The sequence below is a fragment of the Ambystoma mexicanum genome, chromosome 4p, assembly GCF_040938575.1.
Source record: "Ambystoma mexicanum isolate Mex_15411 chromosome 4p, UKY_AmexF1_1, whole genome shotgun sequence".
Taxonomy (NCBI): domain Eukaryota; kingdom Metazoa; phylum Chordata; class Amphibia; order Caudata; family Ambystomatidae; genus Ambystoma; species Ambystoma mexicanum.
The window spans coordinates 1174976507-1174996189 of NC_090927.1; the positions used below are offsets into that span (position 1 = coordinate 1174976507).

General features: G+C 47.3%; 1 protein-coding gene and 1 long non-coding RNA gene across 2 annotated transcripts in view; one reads left to right on the forward strand and one right to left on the reverse strand.

Moving 5' to 3' along the window:
• IGF2R (insulin like growth factor 2 receptor) overlaps nucleotides 1-19683 on the reverse strand; it is a 2762372-nt gene that overhangs the window by 912759 nt on the left and 1829930 nt on the right. Inside the window, 1 exon segment of the mRNA XM_069606818.1 lies at nucleotides 3161-3291. Coding sequence (XP_069462919.1) covers nucleotides 3161-3291 — 131 coding nt within the window.
• Nucleotides 12514-13439, forward strand: LOC138453713 (uncharacterized). Its single transcript, XR_011260495.1, has 2 exons — nucleotides 12514-12780; nucleotides 12880-13439. It is a non-coding gene; the product is annotated as an uncharacterized lncRNA (long non-coding RNA).

The window sequence follows — 19683 nt, forward strand, 5'->3', positions numbered from 1 at the left end:
GGCAGACGGAGATGATGAACGCGTCCTGACCGCCGCGGGCACGCTGACGCGGCAACCCCGACGGACTTGCGGTGCTTGGCCTTGTGTTGGGCCTTCACGGATGAAGCGCCTTCAAAGGACTTAGAAGCCCAGTCAGGTTGGCTGGATCCAGAAGAGGCAAGCCCCTGTGAATCACCCGGGGTAGAGGCCCTGGTCTTGAGCCATGCTGCCAACCGGACGTGTCGATCCTTCATCGTGCGCTTGGTGAAGGTACGTCAGATCTCGCAATCTTCTTTATGCATCGGGTGTAGACAATACAGGCACTGGGAATGCTTGTCGTCCGAGAAAACATTCTGCAAACCGCAGCTGGTGCACAGCTTGAAGAGAGAAGCTCTGTCTTCCTCCTCCGACATGATCCGGCGCGGTGTTGGCCTGAGAACTTCAGGAAGCTTCCAAGAAGAAACACTCAATGATTTCTGCCCTTGAGGAGGCGGTGAATGATGCCGAAAAACGGGAGGATAAGCCATGGAGCACACAGGCTCGATTGAACCGAAAACAGTTTTCCTACCAAAAACGTGAAAAAACGCAGAAAGCACAAAGTGCGAAACACGAGAATCTGAAGATGGCTGCCTGAGAAGGGGCTTAGGGAGAGGGCAGTCATTGGCTGGAGGCACTATGACCCAGAGCTCAGTGATTGGTTTATAGGAGAAAGACAGTTTAGAAACGAAACTGAAACTGATTTTACTTTTACTGAGGATTCCCAGCCGAACGATGGGGAATATTCATGAGCATGTGAATCCATGCCAGTCCCCATGCTGGAGAACATCTGGAAGACAATGAACCTGATCCATGGGGCACATATGAAAGGGCTAGATGCTTGCCTAATCTCACTAGATTCAGATAATGCCTTCAACAGGGTCGAATGGCCTTTCATGATGAGGGTCCTGACGAGGATGGGGTGGGTGGCAGAACTTTACAAAAGGCCCATGCCAAGGGTCCAGATTACCGGGGGACTCACAGAGACCTTTGAACTCACCTCTCCTGTATGCCCTAGCCATGGAACCACTAGCAATTGCAATTTGGGCAAATTACCAACTATCATGGGCATAGCGGGGGGTGAGGGGTGAATTGAATGCAAACTCTCGCTCTTTGCAGATGACTTATTGGATTAGCTCATGAACATCCAAAACTCCCTCCCAGCACTCATGGCCCAGATTGCGGAGTACGGCCACCTTTCAAGGCTTAAACTCAATGTAGGGAAATCTGGAATTATGCCGATATTAGAGCAAAGCCCCCTACTTGACTTGATAGAGTTACCAAGGCATGAGAGTAGAACAAAAGAGCATACACGTACAGTATCTGGGTATTCAGCTCACTAGGGACTTGGAGGAGATGGTTGCGGCTAATTACGTCCCTTTACGGACCCAATTGACAGCTGACTTAAAGAGATGGGACCCACTGATATTGATAAAACTGAACGTGTTCCCCAGACTGCTAATACCTGTTCACTGCGCCACCCCCAGGCAACTCCCCGAGAAGTTCTTCTTGCAAGTTACAGGAGAGCTCTGTGGATTCATACGGAGGAATAAGACGCCAAGGGTAAAAATGGCAACAATGACACTTCCAAGGGACAAAGGGGGATTTGGGTTCCCGGACATTTGCCTTTACTATAAGGCGGCCCAACTCAGGGTGATGCTTTAACATATGAGGGCCAACCTTAGGACTCACTGGACCTACTTAGAGGACCTAGCTGCACACCCACTGAAGGTGAGGAACTATCTTTGTTCACCACCTAGGTCAATCCCGGAACAGCTAAGGTCCCACCCCACGCTGTTTTTTTTTTTTGGATCAGTCTGGCGAGAACCCAAGGAGACACAGGGGGTATACAACGTGGCCCACCCCAATGTCTTCCATATGGGGGCCCCCATTTGACTTAGGGCACCCGGGACTAGCCCGCTCACAGACGTGGTCGGATGCGGGCCTTGAACGGGTGGGACAACTGTTTGGGGTGGAGTCTTTCATGAGTGGGTAACGGTACGGGAGGAATTGGGAGAGGACCCTATCTCGGTATTTGAATAGCTTTGCATCAAGTGTATCCTGATGGACCCAAAGTGGGGTGGATTGGTGGCTAGATACTTATCAGCAGTGGAGAAAGTCCTCGACACGTCCACAACAACAAAAGGTAATACTGTCCAAGTTATACAATCTATGAATGAGACCAGCTTACAACTGAGACAAACTTTCCAGAGATATTGGGTAGATATTGTAGGAGGGGAGATCTCTGAGGAGGACTGGGCACGCAGTTATAAAATTGGCTTCCAGGGTGGACTGTTCATCTCCACAATAGAACAAAATTTCAAAATGCTAATGGGCTGGCACAGAGATCCCCAGAGGTTGTCCAGGATGTTTGAGGGTGCCTCTCCAATGTGCCCCAGAGGTTGTGGGAGTCGGGGGTCCCTAGCTCATATGTGGTGGCGGTGTCCCAAGGTGCAAGTGTTTTGGAACGAGGTGCTGAGCTGGATGGAAGAGATCACGGGCATAGGGTTGGTCCTGGACCCGCTGCAGTCACTATTAGGGATCCCACAAAAAGATAGTGAAGAATACAGACTCCCTAAAATGTGGGAAGCAATGTTAAGGGCAGGGAGACCAGCCAGTGGAAGTGAAAGGCTCCCCTTGAAAGAGGTCTGGGAAGGGAAAGCACAAACCATGATGATAATGGAGAGGATGACAGAGGCAGTGACCGACAAGATGGATGAGTTTCAAGCAAAGTGGTGCTCCTTGCTGCTAAAGTGGGGTTTGGAGGAAGGCAACATCGGGGGTCGAGTAAGGAAGTGATTGTACCTTGAAGCAGGGGGTGTAGGGGGGTAGAGGGGATAGGCCCTGGAGGGGAGCCGACAAAGGTAATAAACAGACACAGTGAGGATCTCAGTTTCCGGACCACTGACAAAGGGGACCTGCATCTATGAACAGGTTTGGGATTAGAAGAGGGGAGGGAAGAGGGAGGTGGGTGGAGGGAAGGGGGTCTGTAGGGGTCAGTTTGTGGGGCAGAGCTGGGTTGGGGGGACCTAGACTGTTAGCACTTTTGTGGCTTACATATGTAATCTCTGTTGTATTGAAATGTCTTGTTCTCTTTAATAAATGCAAATAAAACCAAGTTAAAAAAAAAAAAAATCTTCCTTACCCTTCTCTGGAACCAACGTCTTGCACACATTAATAAAATACTTCTCAGAGGATCCGGACATTGTGTTGGCATCCCAATTGGCAGTGTGCAGTGAAAGGGACGAAAGATCAAATGAGTTCCCATCATTGTCTCTAGATGAAAAAATAGGTTGAGAAATGTTAAGCTGTGTTTTGCATTCACAACCAAAAACAGAATAATGCAAAGAAAAAACGAAAACATTCAGATTATTGCCCCAAAACGGTTTTCATCATACATGACAACAACATGCATCTAATTATCCATTGTATCAATCTACAAAGCAACAATATCTGCTTTCCATTTATTACCAATGACAGGGGAACAGTACCATCATGTGACTAAGCATAGTGAGGCCAAGGAATATCACCAATTGCTGATGTAAAATATGTTGAGCCCTATATGCTGAGAAGATGGAGGGAGATTATTGGGAACAGAGGAAACAAAGGATTAATAGTACTGGGAAAACTCCACTGGCAAGTAACTTTACCATAGCCATACCTGCCTTTTTAACATTCAATGAAACGTAAGTTTTATTTCAGTTTAGTACTACAGTTTTATTTTAGAAGCTGTAGCATGCCATGCTGAACTAAAATAGTTTTGAAGCACAAAGGAGGGTGAAGGGGTGATGGGCAGGTGTAACAGGAGACGGGGTAGTTACAAAATATTTGAGGCAGTATAGGATGGGGCAGAGGGGACACATTGATCACAAATTGCAATGATTTGATGCAGTTGAGGGACACACATCAGTCAAGTAAATCAGTTTTCACAGTTACAAAAGAGATATGACGACCATAAGTGCCAGCAGTATCAGAATACGGATTTGAGTGGGAGAAAGGCTGCAGGGTAGGGTAGGGCCAGAGAACAAACAAGGCCTAGAAATCAAGATGTCTAACTGTTTATCGAATAGCAGGAGTTAGAGAAGAGACAAATAGAAGAAATGCTAATAAAAGCCATGGCAATAATTAGAAAAGAGGCTATTTGATAATTGGGTACGTACTTGATTTTCTGGGCTGGCTCATTTATTATATGTATTTGTGAAAGAGGATGTATCTCTCAAGCTGAAACAGAACATCAACGCAAGGCTGGGCAATCCTTGAGATGCCTCCAGAAAGCAATAGCAAGCAATGGTTAGTATTTGTATGGTCTGGTGATGAGGATAGGAGCAGTACACACAGACCAGAGACAAATACCAAGCCAGCCATCCATCCATTAAAACATTCTGGGAGGAATGAAAGGGGGGTAAGGTAAAAGGAAGTTAGGTGTTGGGTGTGGAGAAAAAAGGAAGTTGCATTGGATGGGCGATCAAGGATGGAGCAGCAGACACGAGACTATAAACAGGGCGGGGGGGGGGGAGACAGGTTGAGAAGCGTGCCAGAGCATACAGTTTAAGTGGAGTAATGAGAGGTAAATGATGCTTCGTAGGGAGTGAGGAATAAGCTATATAGTTGAAGGAAAGTAGAAGACATTTATAGAGGGATCGGTTTTGCATGGACAGCCAGCATGCAAGCAGTGGGGAGAGGTGGGGGCTGCAGGGCACACGATAGAGAGTGTGTGTGTGTGTGTGTGTAGGATTTTATCAATGGATGCAAAGCATTAATCTAGGCAGCGGAGGACCAGGGTGGAGTTTTGGCAGAGTGGAAGCCGAGGAAGAGGAGATCTTGCAGGTAATGAGAACATTTATCTGGGTGCCAATGTCTGTGATAAAAAGTTTGAGCTAAAAATGTTGTCAAAGAATGCCTGGGGAGGGTGAAAGGTGGTGATTGGTAAGCCATAGGCAGAACAAGAGGAGTGGCATTAGAGGCTAGTAGGCAGATCATTTTAGTGTAAGAACAATTGAGCATTAGGCAACAAAAGGAGAGGTCAGTGCTGAAGGTTGGGTATGAGAAAATGATTTGTGAACCACTCGCAAAGTGGTAGGAGAAGACAAAATAGGGGATTGGTTTGTCAAGGGAGGAGGTATACAATGAGAAAAAACAGAGGGTCAGCATGCCATCAATGGCCAAGTTCAAAGTGACTGCTAAAAGCAAACAAAACAAGAAAACCTAGTAAATACAAAACAGAAAAACAAATACATTACAAAAGATTAAAGAGTTTGATATTTTCTATTTGTAGCATAAACATGGGTGTTTAATTTTTTTTTTTATAATCTTTAGTTCCGTTTATCTAATGAACATCATTAATCCAACGCCCAGGTCGAAGCAAGGCAAAGGGTATATAAATCTGAGAAAATTCCCACAATCAAAGAATGAATCAAGGGTACAACCTTCTCTAGTGAAGGATTGCATAGATCTGAGAAGGTTCTATGTGATTAAAACGAATACATAACAGAGAATGCTTTTTCAGCAAAAACAAGTATTTGGTTGGGGGGGATCCCCCCACCATCAAATTCTCAATTTCTCTATGTGCTTAAATCAACCCCAACCCCACCCATTTTACCCCATTACCCCACCACCATATCTATTTTTAAAGATGTTCAATGTTTTTTTCTCTGTTTTTGTTTCTCTATTATAGCATTCTCTGTAATTGTATTCTCCATTATCACTGAATACTCTCTAAGAAAGGGGAAACCTGCTGAAGTAAGGAAAACTCAACAAAATAGCTCAAAGTGACCAGACAAAGGTCATTAAAGGTCTAGTTATTGGACGGGGGCTTGCAGAAACGGGGAAATACATTTTTAAGAGCCTACTGGCTAAGAGACTTTCAGAGAGCAAAGCATTTAATCAGACCATTCAAACTGTATCAACAAAGGAAAACCGGTCTCTGGGGATGTACTTTAAGCCCGTATGCTTCACAAATCTTTGAGACATTGGCTTGATGAATCGTTTCAGCAAGATCATTTGCAAAGAAAAAGGGTCGCTAAAAAGGCACGTGAAAACTGAAACATCCAAGAAAAAAATAGCATTGTGATCTTGCATACATCTTTGTGGCTTTCATCACAACCTCAATATTATTTAATGATAGTTTAGGGTAGCTAATTGCTAGCTCTTCAAATGTTTATGTCCAATTAGTTGGACAAGAGGGAAAGGGTGTTCCCATTTCCGAAAGAAGGTCCTAATCATGTGGTTGGCTTTAGCAAGAGTAAATTGCCAAAAACAGACCTTCATTTACTAATATTTCGGCCTCTGCACAAGCACAGTTGAAACGATCAGATATGTTCACATTAGTGTGGTAAATCACTTAGAAATCTTGAACATATGAGAATGAACAAAGTAAGGTATAGTTCTAGAAAAGGGGAAGGGAGAGAAGGTAAACGACAAGATAGAGAGGCAGAGAAGTGGCAAACAGGACACTCTGGGATTGAGCCAATCTGAGAAGGAAGGTTTAAGTTACTTACCTGTAACTCTTCTTCTCCAGCATGGGTCTGGCATGGATTCACATGCTCATTTATATTCCCTGTCGTCAGGCTGGGAATCCTCTGTAAGAGAAAAAACATTTTAACTTTAGCTTTAAAACTGTATTTCGCCTATATACCAATCACTGGCCTCTGGGTCCTACTGCCCGATCCAATGACAGTCTTCTCCCTAAGTTCCACCCCTGGTGGCCTTCTTCAGATTTGGTAAGTACGGAAAGTGGCAGTATGAACCAAGAAGAGCCACAGAAGGGAAGGGAGGAGGGGTCGCATGTGAATCCATGCCAGACCCATGCTAGTAAACAAGAGTTTAAGGTAAGTAACTTAAAACTTCTCCATGGGATCGGGCATGGATTCACATGCTCATGAATAATGATTAGACAGCAGTAAATATACACAAACACAACCACAGGAGGTGGCAAGTGTCAACAGAAGCAATAAACAATCATCCCTGGAACAGACTCAATTCAAGTCAACAGGTTGCGTAGCACTGCTTGGCTGACACAGGACTCCTTCCTGAAATCCCCGTCAATGCTGTAAAACCTCTTGAAGTTGTGCGTGGACCTCCACGTAGCAGCCCTGCAGATGTCTAGCAGGGGCATACCAGAGAGAAACGCCATAATTCCTGTGATGGCTCTGGTGGAGTGGGCTCTCGGCTGGCCCGGAAGAGGCCCGTTAGCCTGCCGTTGACAGTGCATAATACAGCTAGAGAGCCATCTGGAAATGGAAGCCTTCGACAAGGCCTTTCCTTGATTCACAGGTCCAAATTGACGAACAACTGGGAAGTCTTCCGAAAACTTAAAACTTCCACAAGCAACGTCCAGCGAATGCAACACCCTCTTTGCTGGAGATGACGGATCCGGGAAGAAAACAGGCAACACCAAAGGTTCGTTGATGAGGAACTCTGACGGCACTGTCGACAAAGGTGGGGTGTGTACGCAGCACCACCCTTGTAGCGTGGAATGGTAAGCATGGCTGGCTGAGGTGAGCGCCACGAGGAAAGCAGTCTTCCACAAGAGGAACTTCAAGGGAACCTGATGCATTGGTTCAAAGGGTGTGCCCATGAGTTTAGGCAATACCACATTGAGTTCCCAAGCTGGAGTCAGAGCCTTCACCGGTGGAAAGGTCCCGGATGAACTCCTTGACGAGTCTGTGAGACCACAGGGAATACCTACCCGGTGCCCTGGTGTAACAGGATATGGCAGCCAAGTGCACCTTGATAGAGGCGTGAGCCAGTCCAGACTTGGCCAAGGAAAGCAGGTATGACAGGACGTGCGGGGCATGACACGCAGGGGAGTGATCTTATGCAAACTGCACCATACGGAGAATCGCTTCCATTTATGTCTGTAGCACTTTAACGTGGAAGATGCTCTGGCTTTGGCCAGGATGTCATTACATTCTGTTGGCAAATAATAATGTCCAAATTCAAGGTATGCAGTAGCCAGGTCCTGAGGTTCAGTGACGATGGGTTGTGGTGTAGAATCGCTCCTTTTTCTCTGGCGAGAAGATAAGGAAGTAGTGGCAGCCTGATGGGTGGCACCTTCGACAGGAGTAGCAGGTCCGGATACCATATCTGTCGCGGCCACGCTGGAGCGACAAGTATCATCGTGCAGTGACAAAGAGAGTGTTGATCCCTCTTAGCAGGAGTGGGAACGTAGGGAAGGTGTAAAGGAAGATTCCCTCCTACAGGAACGTGAAAGCATCGCCCATGCATTTCGGCTGCGGGAACCTGCTGGCGAACCCACACTTGCGAGTTTGGTGCCGTCAGGAAGAGGTCGATCTGGGGGTGATCCCATTCACAGAACAGAAGATCCACTTAGTCCTGGTGAAGCTCCCACTTGTGGCAAGAACGTAAATCCCTGCTTAGCGAGTCTGCAATTGTGTTCTTGGTACCTGCCAGGTGAAAAAGGACGAGAATCATCTCCTGATGAATGGCCCAACGGCACAGCTCATGGGCCTCCTTGGAGAGGGCCCGAGAGCACAACCCGCCCTGCTTCCAGATGTAGAACATGGTGGTGGTAAAGATCCTCACCACACATTGCCCTTCAGCGACGGCAGGAAGGACTCACGGGCTCAGAAGACAGCCAGAAAATCCAGGACATTGATGTGAAGAGCCTTTTCTTCTGGCAACCAGGGCCTCTGGCGTGCAACTGTCCGGTGTGAGCTCCCCAACCTTCCAGAGAAGCATTCGTTGTGACCGTCGCCTGGTACGCAGGTACTTCAAACAGAGTCCCTTCAGCCCCACCATTTTATCACCCGACGGAACTACCTCTTGATGGTGATCTTGTTCATCCAGGATCCTGAGACCTGCAGCCACCTCACATCCAGAAACTCCTGGAGAGGTCTAATCTGCAGTCTGCAAAGGTGGACAAGGTTGATGCAGGAGGACATTATGCCCAGCAGTGACTTCACAGCTCGTACTGTAACCGACTGCGCTGCTGACAGGCGCTGTACCTTCCCCAGGATGGCTGCCACCCTCTCTTGTGAGGGCGATGCCAGACATGTTACTGTGTTGAGACGGATGCCTCGAAACAGAGTCTTCTGCAATTGCTCCAAGCAAAACTTTGGATAATTTATGGAAAATCCCAGATCCGTCAGCAGACTGACGGTCCTTGTCGTGTGCTCGCTCACCAACATATGGGAGCGGGATCGAACGAGCCAATCACCCAGATAAGGGTAGACGTGGATGCCCTGGAGATGAAGGTGCACCACCACTGGAGCCAGGCACTTTGTAAAGACCCCCTGGGGATGATTTCAGGCCAAAGGGGAGCACCTTGAACTGATAGTGTCGTCCCTTATCCACGAACCGCAGGAATTTGCTTTGTTTCCAGTGGATTGGGATGTGGAAGTGGGCATCCTCCTTATCCAGCAATGCCAGGAAATCACATTGTTCCAACTGGCCGAGCATGTGCTGAAACTTGACAATCCTGAACTTCTGGGACTTCAAGTACTTGTTGAGGCGTCTCAGGTCCAGGATCTGCCTCCCTCCTCCTGACTTCCTGAAAGTATCTGGAGTACACTCCGGAGCCTCTGGGGCACTGGGGGACAGGCTCGATCGCCCCCTTTCTTAACATGACATGGACCTCCTGTAGCAGTTGTGCCATGTGCTGTTCTTGCCGATCCACATGGGCAATACGAGGACACATGCGTTGGAACTCCACGGTGTGCCCCTGTCCGAGAGTGTCCAGCACCCATCTGTCGGTGGTGATGGCCTCCCACGTGCTGACGAACTCTCGACAGTCAGCCTTCCACTGGGGTGCACAGGTGGGTGCCCCCGCCCCGCCCCCCACTCTCCCCCACAAGTCCATGGCTGGCTCAGGCCTGTTTTGGGATCAGGGCCCTGCCCAGCGGAAGTGCTGACGCTGTCCTCCGCTACCATATGCCTGTGAGCGATCTCTGTACGCCTCTTATGTCATGCAGCGGGAAGGTTGTTAAGGGGGGTTATATCCCTTGGAGGACTTGCCGGACTTTCCTCTCGAGGAACGAAAAAATGACCGACGTTGCTGCAGAGTACCAGTGAACGCGCTGTCTCCGTGTCTCTCTTGATCGCTTGCAGAGACTCGTCAACGGTCTTACCAAAAAGGTTCACACCATCAAATGGCATGTCCAACACTTTGGACTAAACGTCTGGTCTGACGTTGGTGGCTTTGAGCCATCCCTGCCGCAGAAGTGACACTCTGTTGCCCATTTGGCGGAAACCTGTGTCTGTGATGTCCACTGCCACTGTAATGGCGTGGTCCGAGGCCACTTCCCCTTCCTGGAACAGCGCCAGAGCTTCCACATTCTTATCGTCAGGAAGTCCAGAATAGGGCCCAGTTTATACCATAGTTCCCGGTGATAGCAGGACAAAATGGCCAGGGCGTTCGCGGCTTTAATGGTGCTGGCAGCAATGTATATGATCCGTTTCCCTATTGCATCCAGTTTCTTCCCCTCGTGGTCTGGGGGCACCATGGACGACGACTAGTTTGCCGACTGTTTTCTAGTTGCGGCTGAGACCACAGAGTCAGGTGAAGGCTAGGAACTCAGGCACTTGGGCGAGTCCGGGACCCTGTATTTCTACTCGAGTCTATCCCACTTGGGCGGTGCGGTGCTCAAGGTCTTCAACTGGGCCAATCCCTCCTCCTAGATATTGTCCAGCAAAGGGACGTACATGGTCATCCGCCTGGAGTCAAGTCTTTGGTAAGGGAATCCTTCCTTTTCAGTCTCCTCCGGTACCAGATGAAACAGCTCCAAGGCCCTGGACATCATAGCGTGAAACAAGCCCACCTCATCCGGTGGAGAAGCCCTGTGGGGTTCACCCGTGTCCAATGATTCCCCGTCTGCTGGTACAAAGTCATCTGCTTAGTCAGTGTCCGTGGCCGCCGTATCCATGTCTGTGTGTGTTGCCAAATCCCCAGTCAGAGTCCAATTCCGAGTGGGGGTGGAGGCATCGGTTGATGCATTGGGCCTGGTAGGTCAGTTGTCAGGTGCCTGCGCCGGGGTGGGCTTCTGGGCTGCGGTCCTGGAGGGCTCCTAGACGTTCCTGGGCCCGGTGTGGGAGGCAGTCTCTGCTGGATTTCCGAGACCAGCGTGCAGCATTGCCAGTATGACATGTCCCTTGGTTGAGGCGGGAAATTAACGAGTGGTGGAGGTGCAGGACTGATGTGTCTACTTTGCCAAGGCAGTGAACCGGGATCCCTATGTGGTGACACCCCACTCACTGAGACAGGTCCATGACTCTCTTTGTGGTCCGAACAATCTTCGGGCAGATCATCCTCGCCCTCATCTGAGCTGGTATAAATCTGGACCGGCTTCTCCAGGACAGCCCGTGGGCCCATAACCTTCTTATGGTCGGTAGGAACCTTACCCCTTCCCCTCTACAGAGACTTCTGGGGTGGAGTGGCGAGGGGAGCTGGACCCATTACAGGGGCCTTCACAGGTGCCACAGCAGATGCCTCACGCCTTGGTGGCAGTGACAGTCGAGGAGTAGCTGTCGTCGTGACCGTGGACACTACCTCTGTGGCCAGCCCCCCCTTTGACAAAGACGTGATGGCCGTCGACGAGGGCAGAGAAGGGCCATCTTTCGATCTTTCCCTTGATGTTTTATCTGCCAATGGTAAGCAGACTTTTGACAGAGTCAAGGACTTTGTCTTAGAAGGAGCACCCCACACCGGTAAACTTGCCATAGTTGCTGACAGCAACCATGTTCTTTATGCTAGTAAATAGGTCACCACAAGATAGTCAATGGGGGTTGTGAGGGGAAGGGATGACGAGGGTTAAGTGAGAGGTTGTGGATGGGGAAGGGGAGTTTAGGATCCCGGAAAAGAGGGTTAGGAATACACAGCCAAACACTCTCTCATAAGAGTCAAGGCCGAATGCTCCAAATCCTGTCCTACTCCGAACAACCTGCCTTTTTCTTAACTACAACACAGATACATGTTGGAGAGCAACTTCTCTTACAATAAGCAATGCATGATGAACACACAAATGACGTGAGACACATAGAACAGTAATAATCTAGGTCTACATATTATGTTAGCCCATAGCTGTCTCAGACGGTAAACCTATGTGGTTTTCACAAAACTGCTCATTCATCTGGTAGTCGCAAATGCTGTCCTGTTCATTCCCAGGACCACTCCATGCCCCCAAAGACTGTACTCCGTGTGTACTTGCAGGCAAATACCAGAAATGAACACTGGAACACAGTATACATGTTCTTATTTCCAGACAGGATTTCTTGCACTTTTTTTTGGTGCTGTACTTATCCTGTGGTGTCCCTGAGCAAGTTGTGGAAGTCAGGAAAAATCAGTGCCGGCTTAGCGACCCCGTTTCATTTCACTGACCACATCAGACAGTATCGAGAGAGCGAGGAAAACACCGTTCACATGGTAAGCAAGGTCTTTTACAACTATTTACAATTCTTAAGAAAACTTGGTAGTTAGACTAACTTCGTTGCTTCGAACAGTCTTTAAGTTCAAAGTCCGCATAAGCAAACTTAGATACTAAACCAAACCGTACTGTTCCAAGGCAACATATGAGTTCATTTACATTGTCAAAATCCAGGAATCAGTTGTACATGAAGATAATACTGAACTATTGAAGTATAACAAATAAGGATGATTATGACTAGATTTTTTTGGAAAGTACCTTTGACCCAGAGATACAAATATAAACTAGATGCTCTTCACTCTTTCAGACCAAACCGGATGGAATTAATAATATTACCTACATCAAAGGAACCATCATATACATGAACAAGATTTGATATTTAGTTGTAAGTATCTAACTCAACATTGACTGTATAAACGTCAACATAAAACACTCTGTTCAAAATTGCCCATTTTTTTCTTTATTCCCACCTTTTTCCTCTCAGATCTTTCCATTTGCCTATCTACCTACAAATTCCTCCTGAAGAACCGCCATAAACCATGTGGCGGAGAAACACGTGTTGAGGATAATATTACCTAGTGAATGAGGATAATATTACCTAGTGAATTAAACTAGGGCTTCGCAATTTTCGAGCAACAACGTGAAGACAACATTGACTAAACTTTGAACCAATTCAAATTGAGGCCAATACTGCCTAGTGAATTAAACTAGGGCTTCGTAATTTTCTAGTGACAACGTGGGATACAGCAACTTAGTGAATTCAACTAAAAACTTAGAACCAATCTAAATTTTGAATTCTTTTGTCTCTCCATCAACCCAAATGTCGAGTGAATTATACTAAGGCTTCGCAACTTTCAAGTGACAACGTGGGACACAGCAACTTAGTGAACTCAACGAAAAACTTTAAACCAATTTAAATTTTGCATTCTTTTGTCTTCCCATCAACTTATATGTTATGTTCAAGATGTAAAAAGGAATCCCTATTTGTTTACAGCACAATAGAATTCTGAATAAAAATGACAAATGGAACCTAAAAACGAGAAAGTCTCTATATTATAACATTTAATTTTGGAGAAGCGCTAGAGGAGGGCTTCTCTTCGTTTCCGTTTCATTTCATCATTGCTACCCAAGCAAGCCGGGAACTCTTCCCTGTTGTCATCGCCACAGCCAAGCAGTGAGCTCAGCACACGGTACCGCTGCAGCCTGGAATCCCTTAGTCTTGCCCGCATTCCTCTGCACTTCCTGCAGTTGTCCACTGCACCCTGCCCTTGCTCCCAAAGGTCAAAACAATCAGCACTGAGCATGGGGCATTACAGATCTTTTCAAGCCCCAGCGGCACGCGCTGAATGCACGCTGCCGCCACAGAGCATGAAAAATGTAGTTTATAAGTCCCCCGGTGCCGGCAGCCCACAAACACTCACAACAGACATTTATGGTGTCGATCTTCGACATACACATTCCTATAATCCACACTTCATGCAGAGTTTGAAGAGGCACCTATTTTCTTTGACCATGGTGAAAAGGTGTGAAGTAGGCTGAAGCCAGGGTCTTCTAGAGCACCATAGTATGATCTTAGTCGATATCGGGTACCTGCTTTCGGGAACCTCCAGCCTGACGACGGGGAATATTCTAAACATGTGAATCCATGAAAGATCCAATGCTGGAGAAATACAGTTTTAAAGCCAAAGTGAAAATGTTTTCTCCTTTACAGAGGATTCCTAGCCTGACCACGGGGAATATTCAGGAGCATGTGAATCCATGCCAGATCCCATGCTGGAGAAGGGGAGGAGCAGGGATTGTAAAACAATTCTTAACTTTGGCTGCATTAGTAAAAGTGATCAAAGGCTTTCTGATATGGAGGCAATCCGAATAAAATTAAAGATTTGTCTGCTGCTGAATTAGAATATAAATGTAGGACTATTGAATGAAAGACTGGCTTTTGTACTAAAACTACTCTAGCAGTATTTCAGATTACATTTGGCAAGCTCTTACCAGTGCCCATGGAGAATGTAGGTGGCTGCAAATCGGTTTGTGATAAAAGGCAAATAGTAATAGGAGGGACAGCTTCAGTATGTACCAGTGAGGAATACCCATTTGTGTTGCACATGATGGATGCAGATATGATTTGTTTGTGATTTTATTTACTTATTGTAAAGCATCACTGTGTTGGGATGGTTCCCAGCTATGCCAGAGGTCATCTGGGGGTCCGTCCGACGCCCAAGGGCCCAACATTCTTAACCAGAATAAACAGAGGACTCACCCAACAGCAAGTTAGTACTGTGATTTATTACAAAAAAAAGGGATCATACAAGAATCAGGATTCTCCAGTACATAAACTTTACAATGCGTGCTCCCCAGTTATGATGCTGTTTTTCATCATCACCTGGGCCCTTCCCCAAAAAAAACTATCCCCATTACCTATTGGGTGCTGAGAGTGGTAACCGATATAGTAATCCCCTAAAGAGATTATTCTACTGGCCCTCGCAGGTCAGGTGGTGCACCTGCCCCGTCCCCAATGAACTATCTATTACATTGTTGCAGAGTAGGGGACTAAACATTGGCCCTTGCCAACCAGCCCTGGATTTCTTGTGATTGGCTTGAGCTGGTCTTCCCAGGCCAGGGATCCAACTCGTTTCTCAGCCCTCTGTGAACCTCTTCAAGGTGATGTGAAATGACTGTCTGAATTGTATCTGGTACTATACCACTTTTGTCTATGTGAGTGTGTTTTCACGTTTGCAACACTTGTTAGGGAGAATTCTCTGTAAGGCTAATTTCCCAAACCTAGTGAGTCCCCCAGCAGCTTTGCTGGATTTTTGGGGTTTATTTTTTTCTCTCCTGCTAAGAGTGAGATTCTTTTTGCTCCCACTCTTAGACATGATTTGAGGTGTTCCTTTAACTTTCCATGTGTTTTATGGGCTATGGGGTATTTTACTCCATAGGGTCTCGTGTTTTTTTTTATGTGGGTTACACAGCACCCTCCGTGCCGTAACCCAGGGGTGTCGTAGCGACCCCCCCAACATAGACTCCATACCCTGGGACTGACTACGGTCTCCCAGGGCATGTAATGTCACCATTGGCTTTGCTAGTTCCAAATTATGAACAGAAACCAGTACAAACCATCATATTGTGGACGTACTGGTCAGGGCAATTCGATTGGCCCGGGGTCTGTTGTTCGAGGGGGCACGTCTCTGTCCCCCCTGATCGAGTTTTGGCTGGTGGCAGTGGATACTACTTTTTATATTCGACCGCGAATATATTTCTATGGGATTTTCCCATTGGTCGAGGCTACCAACTTTCATTATTTAATTCTTGTAGCCTTGAACATACCGCCGGTTTATTTATTCAATATTAATTCGCCGGTTGGTATTTTTTGCCAGAACTCGATTCTAAAATGGCGTTTGTGTTCTCTTCTGTGACTCCAAACCAAGTCGAGCCCTTTGTTCCACTTTTTGGCGGGCTTCTCCACAGAAGCCTCCAAAAGTGGTGCCACTCTGTCTGGGTACTACAGGAGGTGTGGGAGGGGGTTTAGGCACCCTGGACTGAGTTACCTTGGTAACTCAAGTCGCACTCTTGTGTGATTGGCCCAAGTGGTGAGCCGGCTGGCTCACCACTTAGCATGTTTGATTGACAGCTAGGCTGAGTGAATGGGGGTGTGCTGCATAAAAGAAGGGCTTTGGGGACTGAAACTTCAGAAGTCACCACAGGACCTAAGAATCCGACGAGGTCGAAGCTGAGCCGGCCTACAACGACGACACCACCGGTGGAGCCCTGCTGAACAGTCTCACCACTTTTCCCAACGACAGAGGAGATCTCCAGCTTGGAGAGTCTTCTTCCTTCGACTGGTCGGGATAACCAGTCTACCTTCTTTTCGCCTTACTGGAGCATCTCGTGGCCGCCTTGCCTGTGCCAAGCACCCCGGCAACTGGGATATCACGTTTTCACCACTACCGCGAACCGAAAGGGTAGTACCTTTGTACCGGAGAACTCTGCGGCTGGTTTCTTCCCTGGCAGTGCAACGACCTTCTTCTTTCCTCCACGACGAGATCTTCTCTTCCTCTGGACGACGCTGCGACTTGCACCCGCTGCCAGGAACAACTGCCCCGCTGGAGGATCCTCTCCATTTAAGGTACCATGTTCAGCATGGCTTCCCTTGCAACCGATTGAACGGGGTGTATTAAATCCTTGTCCCTCGAACCTGGATTAGCCTGGGACACCTTAGCTAACTTTTCTGAACTGAACTAAACCTTTTTCGAACTACCAACACAAACTTCGAAGACTCTCTGTAACTGTCTGATCTTGGGCATCTTCCGCCTGGCTCCCTTGAAAGTGGGCCTGCCACCTAAACTTCCTTGCTCACCAGTAGACTGTACCTTCCTAACTTGCTGTGCTTCTTTAAAAAGTGTTTAGTGTGTATGCTTCCATAATTCTGCTTTTCCCTCCCTTTTTATTTAACTTGTTGGAGTGCCATCGAACGTTAAGTGCTCACCTCTGTCTGGAAATAAGTGGTGTTAACTAAGACTTGTCCAACAAGTAATCAGGGATGTACATATGATAATAGTGATTGTGTTTTGAACTTATCTTACCAATTTAGTGCTAGTGTGTTTTATAAGTGTGTGTTAAATAAATAATTATATACTTTTACACCCAAGCTCTGGTCAGTGTTTGCTTGTGCTACTGTATTTCTGTACCTATTTTGTATGCTCTGTATACTGCCTAACTCTTCTTGAGGGAAGTCTGACTGCTCAGCCACAGCTACCAAGTGAATCTGTGTGGTACAGACTGCTACCAAGTGGGCTTACTGCCAAACACCTGTAGTCTTAAATCTTTTGCAGTGGTCCCTAAGGGAACTGCACAGGTTTCTGCCTAACACTTGTTTCACCTCTCGTCTGGTTTGCTGAGAACGGCTCTCCTTCCCACCACGGGTGAATGCCCATTGTCTAGTTCGGCTGCATCACATGGTTGTGGACCACAAAATTGAGCTCTTGGGTCTGCATTTGTGAGGATTTATTCCATTTCCCGCAGCTGGTACCTTTGTCTGGAGTTTGGAATGGGACGGTTTATCACTAACCTTGGCTGCGAGTTCGAGCTGTACTTCGTGCAGCCTGAGCCTGATCCTTCTGCCTGGCTGTCTGTGGCTTGAGGCTTTCTGTAATTTTCCTTACACTTATATGATTTCTGCACGCTTGTGCTGTTTCCCATAGGTTAGTCATACATGGTTCTATCAGGCTCCATATATACTCCTGTAGTCCCATAGGTTGATTTGCCATAAGCATCTGCAAGCTTGCTCAGGATCTCTTGTTCCCTTGTGGTTCTGCATTACTGCATTTGGCTAATGAGAAAAATAATAAAAGTTTTGACAGTATGTATATGCATCTGTCCTCTACCTACAGAACTGTGTAAGCATGTTCTTCGTGTATGCAAATGTATGTTTGTGTAATGCGGCTCAAGGCTGCGAGTGTACTTCATGACTAACGTTGCTATGTCGTGGTGTCACTAGTTACGTCAGCATAGTGGCTTCTTGGTACTTATACGAGGCAGTCCATTATTAAGCAATAGAACCCGAGCGGCGGGGGCATTACCGAAGGCCCCGGGGCATTACCAGAGTCGGTAATGCCCCCGCCGCGAGGGTTCTATTGCCATTAGTATCCCGGCCCGCTAAATTTGCGTGACCGGGGTACTAAAAGTAATTTTTTTCTGTCCCTAAACGCTGCGGCGTTAAAACGCTGCAGCGTTTTGGGACAGAAAAAAAAACGACCAAGAAAATGGCCGCCGCCATGGAAAGGGAAAACGGAGTCCATTTTTCCTTTCCATGGCGATCATCGGGAGCGGACGCGCTGGGAACACTTGGGGAGGGGGAAGAAAAATAAGAAAAAAAAAAAAAAGGTCCCTGCATCCCCAGCAGTGGACGAGGGAAGCCCCCAGCCGTGTGGAGGTGCAGAGCGGGGATTGCCCCTCTCCGAGTCTCCACACGGCTGGGGGCTTCCCTCGTCCCCCGCCAGGGACGCAGGATCAAGAAGGTAAGTTTGGGGGGAGGGAGGGGAGGGAAAAATACAAATAAAATAAAAGACTTACCCGAGTCCCTGGCGGGGGCGAAGCTAGCCTCTCAGCCGCGGGGAGGCTCGGAGCGGGGATGGCCCCGCTTCGAGCCTCCTCATTAGCTGAGGGGGCTGCCATGCCCCCCGCCGGGGACAAAGGCCGTGGAATCCCGACGGAGGGATTCCCGGCCGGGTAGCGACCTGGCGAGAGCCAATCAGAATGCTTGTTGCATTCTGATTGTCTCTCGCCGGGTTACTAATAGTGTTTATGTCAGCGGTCTCCATCAGGTTTTCTGGATCTGCAATGGACATCATTGGAATGGCTGAGGGGATACCTTCCTGCATACCAGTCAGGCAGGGTTCACTTTGGGTTTGTCTGAAATATGATGGGGTGAGGAGAGGCATCCTAGCACCCTCTCTTCAGCTGCACAAGCACATATGGAAAATACCAGTACATAATAGGAATATAGTCTAATACACTACATCAAATGAGATGTCCAACTGAGCTGGCGAGAAAAGTCAAGTGATAAGAAAATTCTTCTACACTCAAAATGACATGATAAAAGAAATGCAAAGCAATTGCTTGACCAAATAGATAAGCAGGTCCAGGAGAAGCCAAGATTTGTAGGACATACGGCTCATCACGCATCTTCTGGCGTAGATGTGCATGCCAGTTCATTATTAAATCGAGACTGGATGAGGCTGACGGATACTGGAGCCTCTGTCAGAGTGCATTGAACAGTCAAGTACCTCAGCCATTTAGATTGTTGAGTTACTTCTACCATTCGAAGTAAGCAGCACACACTTAATAGAAAGGACCAAAACCATGTAACATAATTTTACAGTGGCTTAGGTAATTCTGAAAGTGCCCAACAGACAGAGTGGATAAGGTGGTAAAGTAAGGCTGTTAACATACCTCATTTTCAGTACCATTCGATACAAAAAGGCTCCCCAGAAAAAGTCTCAGCTGAGAGGACATTTAAATCAATGTCAGGTACAGCAATACCATCCTGAAATTACATTTGGTCTAAGCATCCCAAATAATGCATGGGGATCCACAATGCCACACCAGGTGGACAAATAATTAATTTGCTTTAGTAAAGAAAGTTCTTCTGGGCCAATGAAGAATACATGAAAGATATGTTTTGGAGCACTATCAATTGCGGAACATATGCTCGTAGAAGCCAAGGTCTCTAGCCTTGCTTCTGCTCATCCAAACTCCCAAGTACGAAGAAGTATCACAAGACCATCTA